General features: G+C 37.3%; 1 protein-coding gene across 3 annotated transcripts in view; it reads right to left on the bottom strand.

Annotated features, from left to right (window-relative positions):
* The window catches only part of LOC149776799 (rab GTPase-binding effector protein 1-like), an 82,235-nt gene extending 72,456 nt beyond the window's left edge, over nucleotides 1-9,779 (bottom strand). For 2 of the 3 annotated variants that reach the window (XM_089941494.1, XM_089941495.1), the window contains exons 1-3: nucleotides 9,656-9,779; nucleotides 7,372-7,509; nucleotides 3,421-3,624 (exon numbers count right to left, since the gene is read on the bottom strand). In XM_089941494.1, the coding sequence (XP_089797620.1) occupies nucleotides 3,421-3,624; nucleotides 7,372-7,509; nucleotides 9,656-9,677 (364 nt within the window). In that variant the 5' untranslated portion in view covers nucleotides 9,678-9,779. The remainder of the gene's footprint in view (nucleotides 1-3,420; nucleotides 3,625-7,371; nucleotides 7,510-9,655) is intronic. The other variant, XM_089941496.1, reaches the window with a different exon arrangement.
* Between the last annotated feature and the right edge of the window lie 3,785 nt (nucleotides 9,780-13,564).

Below are 13,564 nucleotides of genomic sequence, written 5' to 3'. Positions count from 1 at the left end.
AGTCTAGTTGGTACCAGAGTTTGGACCGGGAATGCCTCCAAGACACTTTATGCTGTGGCTTTGTCTGAAAGAATGAATTGGTGATGCTGAAGTCATGGTACAAGCACATTTCTAGGAGTTGCTGCTCATTCTCATTCACCTTCCCTATGCCAAACTTGCCAAGACAGGAAGACCAAGTGTCATGGTCAGCACCCACCCTAGTGTTGAAGTCACCCAGTAATATCAAGTTCTCCTCCTTGGGAATTTTGTCGATGTGCGAGTTTAACTGGTCGTAGAACTCATCCTTGGTATCTGTAGTGGCGCTTAGTGTGTGAGCGTAAATGCTTATCAGGGAGACAGGCCCAGTTGTGGTGTGAAGGCAGAGGGATAGCAGTCTTCCATTTCCTTGTTGGCAGGGTTCTATCATCCCCAGCAGGGAGTTCCTGATGGCGAATCCAACACCAAACTCTCTGGCTTCGTCAGCGCTCTTTCCTTGCCAGTAGAACGTGTAGTTCTTGTCTCTGAGGGACCCGGAATCTGGTAGCCATGTCTCCTGTAGTGCAGCGATGTGATCCTGGAGTCTTGCAAGTTCATTGTTGTTGACTGAAGTCTTTCGAACATCACTGATTGCCTGATGATCATCTGAGAGTCCAGTCAGCATATTCTTGACATTCCAGGTACCCAGCTTGAGGATTGGAGGTTTCCTTGTTGGTTTTCTTTTTTTATTTCTTGTTGCAGTAGTTGCAGTCCACTTTGTCAGGTACTTATGTACCGTAAGCCCTACACACCCAGTAAGGCAGAAAAACTGTGGCAGAACAGCATCCTATTGTCTGGTGGCTACCCAGCTTTGGGTGGGCAGTAGCTGTCCAGTGAGACCTGTTGGTCTCTCCCACCATCAGAAGCAACCCCTGGCATCTGACTCTACACCAATCGAGTGATGACTTATAACTGGTAAACTGCTGCTTCATGTGTTGTGTCGACGCTGAGAAGCGAAGCTCGAGTGTCCTCTCCAGGGCACAAGCCTGGGGAGGATGATATGAAGAATCAGTTGTTGCCCATGCAGCTGAATCCCCCTCTCCACGCAGATGATGGATCCAAGGGAAAGGACAAGCCGATACATCATGGCACCAGCGAGGTCGCAGGAGATGCCAAGATGACACTGAAAATAATGCCAAGTCACCTTAGGGACTCCGTCTCTGGATTTTCTGTTAGGGTTTACTCCCTTAGCCTTTCCCATGAGAGGGTATAGTCGCAAGGCAGCAAAGGTTTGAAGTTAGAATTTACCTTCTCCTAAATGGGTGACCACCCAAGGTTAACGAGCCCCATCTGCCCAAAGCGTCTTGATTTGAGGTGCCAGAAACGCGCCTGCCATCGCTTCTCCAGTCACTTTAAACAGGTTCCACCGAGCTTAGTTAAGCCACTCGTGAATGCCTGGAGTTGGATTTGGTTGTCAGAGGCTCTATCAGATGCAAGCCACTGGGGGGTTTCCCAAGGGAAGTTGGTGCTTATCTCCCACATCTGCCCCCGGTGATAACAACCCTAATTTCATTCTTTATCAATTCATTTATAGTTTTCATCCTGACTTGCATTAACATACATGCCAACCAAAAAACAAGTAAAAGCCTAATTACTGCCATTTTAAGTGACTAAAAAGCAAAATCTAAGCAGGACATTGGACGAAAAATATCTAACCTAACCAGGACACGGAATGAAATATGTAATCTGAGCAGGTCACTGTAGGAATTATTTCTATGCTACTAACCTGGATCTGCTGCTGGTTAAATTTCTTTCATAAATGGGCGAAATCCATGTGGATTAGTTCCATATATATAATACAAACACAAAACATACTGGCAAATTATTTATATACAACACTAACTTTAACTAGTGCACATTTCTAACTTTCACTAGATTATCATAAAGTCAAGTCCACAAATTCTGCAATGAGCACAACAATGTGCTCATTCAGAATGATGTATTAAATCACTCTCGTATTCTTTTCAAATTTGTAAAGCATTATTGATTTGTCCTTTTTCTGACCTGACCTGTTCTGAAGTTTAACAAAGTAACATCTGCACTAACATTTTTCAGTCACATAACATGTATGAGCCACATCAATTAAGCCTACTTTGCTTAAGATCTGGTGCCATTTTCAATAAAAGAATAAACCGGTCTGTAAATGCATTTTTACTTCCTTGACTTTATGAGGTGAATTTTCAAAACTGAAGAAACCAGTCTGTTTTCTTGATACTATGTCATATACAGTTGCTATAAATAGAAAATTAGGAAGCATATGTAGGTCTAGGATGGACAAATTTACTCATGAACTATTATTATGTAGCAGTCTCCTGTTTGAGAATATTTTCAAAATTTATATGAGTGGGATTAAAGTGATTATAACAGAAATGAAAAACACAATTTGTTATTGTTTTATCTGTATTTGTATTGTACCAAAACAGCATAATTCATACAGGCAACTGTAAAGATTTAATTAGGTTAGAAAAAAACATCATAATGATCATGCCAATAGCATAATGGTTGGCATGTATAAATTAATATATTAGGTGTGTTGAAAGATGACATGATGAAAAATATACTATAAAATGTCCAAATGTCAGTAAATGCATCCTTATCAGCATAGACTGCTTGAATAGAGCACATACATACAATGTTGTTTGGTCACCTCCTATGCCAAGTGTACAGAACAAAATCTGAGCATACAATAATTTCTTACATTAACACATTACTGTAGCAATTAAATGTCCAATTACCCTTCAATTACTTTACCTTGCTGGCCAACTGCTGACATCTTTAATTTTCATTCACTACTTTTGGGGTCATCAGTTGCTGAAGGGGTTATCAGATATTTCAGGGGTTATCAGATATTTCAGGGATCATCAAGCAATTTAAATATCAGAAGGTTTGTTTTAGAGGCCATGATGTACACAGTTTGCAATGTTCAAATTCTTGTCCTGGAACAAGGAAATAAATGGCATTGTGGGGGTAAAACCTGCAGTTCCACATTCTTTCAAGAAAGTTTAGTCAAAAGTATGCATGTAAACTGTGTAGCTACTACTCTTACATATTTAATTACCTTATCAATTCAATGGAAGAAAAAAATCCTTTTGAAACTGACTTTGCTTGCAATGCTGATATCTGCAATATGATCTACTGCAATATACTTTTTGGTCTCTGTTTGCAGTTGCTGCTTGCATCACATGGTCCTGAACCAGCATGTGTATCCCAAATCTTCATTGAAAAAGTCACTGGAGTTTTTTGTGAATAGGAGTAATGGAAATGGCTGGATGACAAAAAGAAGGCATCATGATATTCATAATACTTTTTAAAAGGCATAGTTATAAAAATCACATGAGAACCAGCAAGACTAGGTAGCTCTGTACACCTGACACCTGGCAACATCACTTAGGAAGAAAATCATACCCTTCATGAGACTCTGCATGCTGGCCACTTCCTGCTGAAACTGCTGGCGTATCTTCTCAATCTCCTCTTCTTTGTTTGCCTCGGACACAGCTATCGCTGCCTTGATATCGTCAAACTCAGCACGGACACCTTTCAGTTCTGCTTCAAGTGAGGTAGCCTTGTCCTCTGCAAGCTTTCTACATTCTCGCTCCTTTTCAAGATCAGCTATAACAAAAGGAAACAGCAAGTCAAGCTATATCAACCCATGATCCCACTGTAATTTTTCATACACAATAAAATTGTAAAGCAGATATTTTAAAGTACCTTTTATGAACAGGTGTTCCTAATATCTACTGATGAAATTCAATCAATATTCGCAAGATAAATGAAAAGAAACAGACATAATAAGAAGCCACATTGAATGGTCCAGATATGATTAAACTACCTTAAGACCCTTGAAAGCTAAACTACAAGAGAATGAACTAACCCAAATTGGACTAATACTCAGTGTAAACTGTATTTAAATGGTGTGATTCTCGAGATTAGGATACGGCTAGTGGAAGTGACGTGTTAATATAATGTAAAAGCTATTTATTCAGATGAAAATTCATAAGATTACAAGATATTCAACCTAAAATTTCAAAATCATGATTAAGCTAAAACTTTGAAATTCGTATAAGCTTGACCAACATAACCTGGCCATCTACTCTTTCAGTAGGTTAATTTTTAAACCTAGTCCATAGAATAAACAGTTACAGCTACCCCCTCCCCCAACACAATCATTGCTTTCCTAAGTGTAGTTGCGTAACTTGAAATTTTTGGTTTTAATGCCTTTAATCATCATTGAAAAATAAATAGAAAACCTTTAATACCATTCATTTTGGCCATTTAGGAATCCTAATGTTTTTGTTGTTTTAGACAATTTAATTCTTGTTTAGTCTTCACACAAAAAAATAAAGCTAAAAAAATTCATATGAAATCGTTTTGGAAATAGACATGGCAGAGAGAACATGCATTTTAACTGTAAACACAGCAAACTTTAGCTGAAAGCACCAATCTTGAGAATAAAATACATCTGCTTCAAGTTAAGACAGACTTTCTCTCAGATATGATTGCCAAGTAACAAGTGAATCAATTGATGCCATGACCAAATTTATATGTGTACGAGATGAACTCAAGTCCCACAGGATAGATCTTAACAAGTTAACTGCAGTGGGCATTGATGGCTCCAGCATAATGACTAGTCGCAAGAATGTGTGTTATGGCATGTATGCAGGAATTCAATGCCAACACTGTCTAACTATAATGTGTTTCAAGTTCATGTGCAATGGCTGAATTGAAAACAGTCAAGGAGGTCATAGATGTTGATCTAAACTGTAGAAACGTATCGAATGTATTCTCCTACTTCAGTGGCTTTAAAGAGCAACAGACTTAGCAAATTACAGGCACTTTTGAATTTTCCTCCTTGTTAATGCATGCTCAGGCACACTGTGTATGATGGATGATGGATAGGCTCAGAAAACAGTACCGATGAAAATCTCATAAATAAGTCAAACCCTGATATTGGCTGTCCCAGAGCATGAGTCTGTCTCTCACACTACTGTAAAGGGTTTGATTTAGACTGCCCTAGAGCATGAATCTGTACTCTCACACAACATGAATCTGTCTCTCACACAACTGCAATGGTTTCAATTTAGACTGCCCAAGATCATGAATATGTGCTCTCACACGACTGCAAAGGTTTCAATATTGACTGCCCAAGATCATGAAGCTGTCTCACACAAATGCAAAGGGTTTGCTTGCTAAAGTAAAGCAATTCAAATATACTGCCATTAACTGATGGACATCATGCATTTATAACAACAGTGAGCAAACTGAGTTACTTGACTATAACATCATCAAATCCATTGTAAATTTAACATTAAAGTCTTGAAAGTTTGAGAGAATGAAAGAAAATTTGTTATGAAACTGAGTTTATGAGTTTATCTGTGAAAGCAATGGTAAAGTGTCAGAGAAGAGACCAACAGATTATCTGTGGGAGTCGTGATAAAGTGATATAGGAGACCAGCAGTATATCTGTGAGCAATGGTAAAAAGGTTATACAAGAGATGCAAGTGATGTAAAGTGGTATTAGAAAGACCATTAGTCTATCTGTAAGAGTGATGGTAATGTGGTTGTTGTTGTTGTTGTGGGATTTAACGCCATTTTTCAGCACACGATATGCTATACATGGTGGCCAGTATTAATGGTTGAGGAAGAACCCAGGAAAACACCGGAAAGAACCACCGACCCACGAGAAGCTACTGGCTAACTTTCTCACATACCCACATAGGCTGAATCCGAGACTCGAACCGGCGCAGACAGAGGTGAGATGGCAGTGATCCATAACGGAGAGCGCTTTAGACCACTCGGGGCCCCTGGTAATGTGGTAATGAGAGCAGTCATTGGTAGTTTATCTGTGAGAGTAATGATCAAGAGGAATATTAAAGACCACTGAGAATGATAGTAAAGTGGTATAGGACAGGCAAGTAGTGTATCTGTAAATCATGATAAGGTGGTAAATGAAAGACCAATTGACCATGTGAGTCATGGTAAAGTGGTACATGAGAGACCTGTAGTGATGGTAAAGTGATATATGTATGGGAGACCAAATGAAGAAAACCAGAAGTTTGTACCTGATGTGTTCATGAGGATAAACGTGTGTGATGAAGATGCAAATGATTGCCATTCTGAGACAGAAGTATGAGGAATCAGCAGCTTTGACTGACAGTCCACACAGATCTTGGGGTCTATCACAAGCAAAGAAAAATTCATGTCATAATAAATTACCCAAATTGCTGAAAACATTGAAAGAAGATTTGATGAACAAGTGTTGCAAATTGCAATATTCATTCTTTGTCTTCAAAAATTAAGCTACTCAGAAGAGGGACAGTATCCACTTTCACAAGTGTGGTGTAAACGAAATGAATCTCGGATGTCATCATTTCAAAATTCAGTTTTAGAGTGAGAAGGGTAGTCTTGACAAAGCATGACTAATACAAAGTGCTTCTTGGCACTATTTACACTGACATATCTTTACATGAATGCACTAACATAATAATACAAAAGTATGGGGTTCTTCCTCCACCATTAATACTGGTCACCATGTATAGCCTTTCGTGTGCTGAAAAATGGCGTTAAACCCTACAACAACAACAAAAGTATGCCAACCTGTGCCATATCATATTACTTCCCTTTGGACAAGTTTGGATCTGATAGCCAAGTTGTGTCATGTGTTGGACCATAACTGATATTCTTAACAATAACAAGATTTTCAAATTAGCTTGTATCAGATTGCAGCATTTTCATGTTGGACCAACGATACTTCAAGTAGGACCAACAATACATCTTAAGATACCTTCTGGTGAAAACCACATGTTTATATGTTTATATTAATATGATTTTCAAGATGGCTGCTATGGTGGCCATACTGGATGTCATATTGGCACCATTTTCATTTAGGACCAACTAGGCATCATAAAAGGTCTTTTATATGATATGACCAATCGATTCAGATGGAGTAGCAATAACTACATCTTCAAGATATCTAAGCAGCACCATTCCATTAAGTCCAACTAAATATAATAAGCAATCTTCTGATGAAAATCTCATGTCAAACTGACTTTCCATTCAAGAGAAGTAGAAAAAAAAGATCCCCTTCCTTTTTGAAAACAGGGTGGCAGTTCTATAAATATGAGGAATTTAATGAAGAAAAAATGGCAGGCCTTAAACACAAGATGCAAAAGTCAGGCATTGTTATTTTTCTGCAGAAAGTTTTAGAAATCAGTACAAGTCCACTATCATGTGTCACAGAAGAGATCATGTATATTTATCTAGCCATCCATATAAGTACATAGCAATTCAATGAATTATTCTTGACCTAATCTGTCCTACTAATATAATTCTTTGTAAAAAAATAAAATGTTACTGTACACTCTTTTTGAAGAAACAGCTCTTTAAACTTTGCTCGTTTCTGTCCAAATTCTGCTTCATTTTTTTCTTTCTCTTGCAACAATTCTTTTGTTTTTGCTTCCTGGGCAGTAATCCTCTCCTTCAGGCTTGTGATTGTTTCTGAAATAAATATTTCTCATATCTTATTCATGTTAATCACAGTATCTCCTTTACTGTGCTTATATACCATACACCCAACTATTTCCAACTGATGAAAAGGTCTCAATAAGATAGTATCAACAGACAGGTACAGTATAATTTCTTATTTTAATCTGAGTATAGCATCATCAAAACAAACACAAGGTACATACCCCCAATCAATTCTCCTATTTCCATCTGCCATTTTTTTAATTTATAATCACTGATTCATCATATTACTTTTTAAAAATAAGCTGCATTGTAATTATCTCAATTTGTGCCACTTAAATATGTTTATCTTCTCAAACAAAATATCAAAGTCAACACTGATGTCAGTTATCAGACAATCCAACACAACTTAACATTCTCATGAGAATACTGCTGATTGATTAGCAGGTCATGCAGATGCATAGATATGGTCTTAGAACCGTGCTAAACATTTAAAGCAAAATTTCCCAAAATCAAACTAATGTAAAGAGCAAAATTCATCAGTTACATGTCAAATATAAAATTCAAGTGTACAAACTAAGAGTATGGGTCAAAGGTAAACCATGAGTAGGACACTTTCTACAGAAATTTTCTCCAATGCTGTAGGTTGCATCTGTTACAAAAACTAGTTCAAGGTTTGCTCATTCAATTTACAAGACATGAAATTCAAACAGTTTAATGGGAACCATGATCACACCTGCATTATAAGGGGACCCTGGCTGACCAAGTGGTCAAAGGCAATAGCATTTACATATCACTCACACTGCTCACCTCCATCCATTTGAGTTTAAGTATCAGCTCAACCAACTTGGACATGTGAGAATTGTTGTTGTTGTAGGGTTTAACGCCATTTTTCAGCACAAGATAGGCTATACATGGCGGCCAGTACAATTGGTGGAGGAAGAACCCTGGAAAACCCCGGGAAGAACCACCGACCCACGAAAAGCTACTGGCAGGCGTTCTCACGTACCAACGTTAGCCGAGACTGAGACTCGAACTCACGCAGACAGAGGTGAGATGGCAGTGATCCGTAACGGTGAGCGCTTTAGACCACTCAGCCACTCGGGGCCCCAGATATGTGAGAAAGCTTTCCAGTAGCTTCCCTGAGTTGGTGGTCACTCTCAAATCTGTCCTCCACTCAATATACTGGCCCACATGTATAGCCTATCATATGCTGAAATTAGCTTTAAAAAAGCAAACAAAACCAAAACTTCATTATAAGAGGAACAGCAACACAGTAAGGATATTTAAAGCGAGGTACCAGTCAGTGTATGTTCTTATGAACATAAGTCATTACCACATTAAACTGGTCTACATCTGAACAGGTAAGGCTACAATCTTAATAAAATAAAATAAGTTCAAAATTAAGGTACAGACTAATACACACACCATATAAAATGAATGACTCCTCGAGTTCATGTAGGTACGAGTATTTTCCAGTATAACATAAATATAATAAAGTGCAGAAATTACACTGTACTGTAAGCTCGATACCAGTTATTTATTACCGAGTCACTGATATAAAAAATACAGACACAAAAGAAGAAATTGCAAACCCTGCTACACACATCCAGTATGGCCACCATGGCAGCCATCTTGAAAATCATATTAATATAAACATATAAACATGTGGTTTTCACCAGAAGGCATCTTATGATGTATTGTTGGTCCTACATGAAGTATCGTTGGTACTATATGAAAATGGTGCAATCTGACACAAGGCCAGAGTGAAAGATAACCCGTCTAGGCAACAAGTCTTTACAGTCAGCTATCATTAAAGCGATGAAGAGTCACACATTGCTCTGTACGGCAATGTACAGAGTCTTATCAAGAGAGATCCAAAGGACTCCCTCTTTGGTCATATGACATTGTAGCTTAGTTTTAAACCCCCAAAACACATGCAAACATTGAAAACCATGCATAAACAATCTTATCCACACAACAAGTGTATGATGTAAATTTATTTTCAAAACGTGCGCGTGTTTTTAGTAACTAAACTTCAGGGTCCTGCGGTGACACTGACAGCAACAACCCGGGAATATAATACATTCACAATTCTCGTTCGTCCAGTGAAATGTAAATGGATAATGTGAATTTAATGCAAGGGCCAAAGAGTAAATCCTATTTAAAATAATCTCACCTGAAGCATCTAAATCAGACATTTTTGGTTGCTGATGGCAAAATTATCGAATATTTTACATGTTAACTAGGGTGAGCTAACAAGCTTCGATAACGTCATAACGTTTCGCCACCTACTTCCTGTTTTGTTCTTCAAGTCGATACTCATAGAACTCTCCTCGAGAAAGAATAGTACTAGTCCATACCGTCTGCTAGTAGGCGTATCCAGATAAGAAACGCCATCACTTTTGTTAGTACGACACACATACGCACACCGAATTTAAACCTGAATAGCCTCAATGATATAAAAGTGCACAAAAATAATTATTTCATTTATCAATTTAGAACTTCTAACGTGATTGTCAACAGGAAATGCATATCACTGTCAACTTTTTGGCATTTCAAACCTAAGGAAAGCGCTCGGTGTAACCAAGTAGACTACTCTCTGCTCTTTTCTGGTTTCTAGATCAATTTCAGTATATAAAAACACGGTGTCGTCTACTTCCAATAGTTGTAATGTCTAGCTTTAATATTTCTAAAAAAAAAATTAGTGAAATAAAACAATTTCACAGTGTAGCCCTAGGGCCGGAGAGAGCGATCACGGGACCTGGGGGTAAGAAACACCCGGGTCTCTTCTAGTTCTTGTCGGACCTGTGTAGACAATCAAGTTAAAAATTATAAATTGATGCATGAAATGACTAACTCTTTTGTGCATGTTTATATTGTTTGCTTGTTGTTGTTTTTTTTTAAATCTGCAGAGCGTACGAACAAACGAGAAGGCTTGCTAATACTACAAGGAAACTCATTTTCTCAGTATTTATCAGATAGGTCTATTTGAAGAGCAGGAACTAAAATTCGATCGTTGAAACCTGCTGACAAGCAAGCTGATAACAAAGGGAGACGGAAGACTGTTCAAATCGAATTCACGATAACGCTGTTCAACACTTCATGAAAAACGGAATAGCATAAGCTATATACACAGATATATTCTAAATTCGCGGTCTACCGACAAACCAAGTACATTTTATTGCACTTAATATAGCAGATTACACATCATATGCATTGTTTTTCGTTCCGACTCTGCGTGTCTCAATAAAATAACTGGATCACATACACACGGAGTTCAAACGCAGTCTTATTCGGTGTCCACAGTACTCCCGTTCGTGTTGTTTTATACAAGCTGACATCAGATTACTTGCTGTTTTACCATCTTAACTTGTGTAGTAATCTACCTTGCAACTAGATGTGATTTCAACCCTGTATCTCTTACAAGAAACTGGGGGTGACTGTGTTGACACCAGTCTTCACCGTTCGTATTTAGCAAAATGACTGGAGTTCATAGGGCAGTATTTACCTTACGGCGGCCAGAGTACAGTATCAGCCGGTGTTTGCACTATATCACATATATACATGTAGGTTCAGAAATTATATACATAAAATGGCCGCACGCATAATTCTTTTTTTTGGGGGGGGGGGGAGGCAGCAAACATGTAGTGATTAGCTATGAAGTTTTACACATTTAGGCACACAAAAAATGTTCAGGGGTGAAATCGGGGTGGGTGGGGGTGGCACGTGCAAGCGTCTTTCCTCAATGTCAGAGACCAAATACAGTCATAGCAAATAAAATTTACATCGCATTGTTAAAAACCGTTTTCACAGTTTCGTACAGCAAAAGCTAGTCCGTTGCAAGTTGGGGCAAATGTCTAAATGACTATCGAAGAAATACACCAAATAAAATTCTCGAACCCATCGCTATATCCAATACCACAATAGACTGTTTCAAAGTGAACTGGCTGTTACCCCCAAAATAGTTCACTTAAACATCAGTGCCTCTTTGCTTCTGTAACCTTTTCCACAATAAATGTAATGTTTAACGTATTGCAGACGGTCTGTTGTGTATTTTAATTCATGTTGCCTTTTACAAATGAAAGAATTAGGTTCTTTTAAACTTTTGATTGTGTCTGTTGTTACTATGATGCCATCTCAGACACTTGTCCAAAATTGTGTTGATAACGTGTGTTACGAATCCAAATAAGTTCCAGTATTGGATGTGTTGATGTGCCTATAGTCTCAAACGCGGTAAGGTGCAAATGGCCTTGATTTTGGTGCTGTGCTAAAAGTCTTTTGATGTACCACAACAATATAATCCCAAAAAGTCTTTGTCTGAATTCATTAAAGTTACAAATTAATGTTTCTGTCTGTCAATGATATTGATGAGCACTTTGTATTTACAGTGAATAATATCTGAATAAATAATTCCACCAAAATGACACACTGAACATAACAATAAAACTGATTCTGCTTCAAGATGTTAAGGCAAAAACGAGTAAATTTTCAAGTAAACAAATTTATATTTTTTTTATAAAAATAAAAAGATTTAGCACATTCGAGACTAATGGCAATTCAGCATATCAAAAATTAAAATTTATTTGAAATTTTGCTATAATTCATTTGGAATACCCTATACTTACTGGACTTGGCTTGTTATATAACTGTTATGACTATTTGTGACTTAATTTTCACTTTGTATTCTAGGGAAATAAATTACTGGTTGAATTTACAAAACACATTTGTTTTTGCTCTTTTCTGTTACTTCTTTCAACACTATAGAGTCGTGAGAGAACATTGGAGCAGTCATCCGGGATAGAAATTTATCTAAAATATTTCAGAAAACTTCAATTTATTTTTTGCATTTAACTTCGCTTTGTTTCGGACTTTTTTTAAGTCCCTGGTTTTTTAATTTCACGTATTTGAGACATCTATAGTGAAACCAACAGTCTTTCACAATGTAGTTTAAAGTGGAGAACTTTATTTAAATTCTACCCATGAAGGGTCATGAAAATGGACGAATTGCTTCAGCTTGCCAGACAATGTGATTTTTCTGAGGTGAATGCTTCTTTAACGAACCAAGAAATAAAAATATTTTGGTTCAATATTTGTTGGGGGGAAAATGGGGGAAAAGAAGTGCCTAGGGTTTGATTAGTAATTTTATAACTGGTTCGGATAGGAAATTAAAAGAAATGAAGCTTTCAAAAAACACTCAGACTGAATTAGAGTTAAGAAAGCTTCGTCTTCAGAACAAAATGATCCAATTGCAGAAAGGAAAGAGTGGGGGAGAGACGTACTTCCAAAATCAGAAAGAAGGGAGGCAAATGCAAATGCAAAGAGAAAATAAAAAGAGGGAACTACAGATGCGGAGAGGATAGAGAAAGACGATTCAAATTAAAAGAATTAGAATTGGCAAGCGGAAAGTACCAGCCCCCCCCCCCCCCGATAAACAAGTTCAGGTTTTGATGTTACCAGATATATCATGTTAGTACACCTTTTAAGGGAAAAAAAGCAGATCAATAATTTCTTTATTTTGAGATTATTGCTGAAAATTTAAAACGGCCAAGAGAACATTTTACTTTATTATTACGAAGTGCATTTATCTGCAAAGCTATTCAAGTTTGCATTTCACTGTCGGTACAAGAAAAGTACCAGAAATGGTTTCGTCTCGGTTTGTGTGATACAGTAACCAATATATGTGGAGACTCCAGTGAAAATATTTAACATTTTTTTCTATTTATTGTGCAACATATTTCCTACTGATAGAGTTATTATTTATTGAAATTAATCAATTTAAAATATATAAAAACACCCAAACATTTTGACTGTACGAAATGTAAGGAACGAAACTAACGCATGCCTTCAAGGAGATAGCAAATTAATGACTTCAAGGAGATAATAAGTTTGGCAATACAAAAATTCATGTTCTTTGGTTTTATGCATATAAATTCTTTACTTTTAATGTCTAATCATCTTCTGTCTCTCGTGTAATTATTCACAGGTCCTATTGTTTATACGTATGCTCATCTTCATATTCGTTTGCATCCCGGTCATTTCTGTATTTATATATTTAAGTATTCTTGTAAGGGAGTCTTGTTTTCAA

This window comes from Sinohyriopsis cumingii, chromosome 18 (genome assembly GCF_028554795.1).
Source record: "Sinohyriopsis cumingii isolate HCF-2022 chromosome 18, ASM2855479v2, whole genome shotgun sequence".
NCBI lineage: Eukaryota > Metazoa > Mollusca > Bivalvia > Unionida > Unionidae > Sinohyriopsis > Sinohyriopsis cumingii.
The sequence above is the reverse complement of the archived record's forward strand: the minus strand, read 5'-3'. Positions and strand labels throughout refer to the sequence as shown.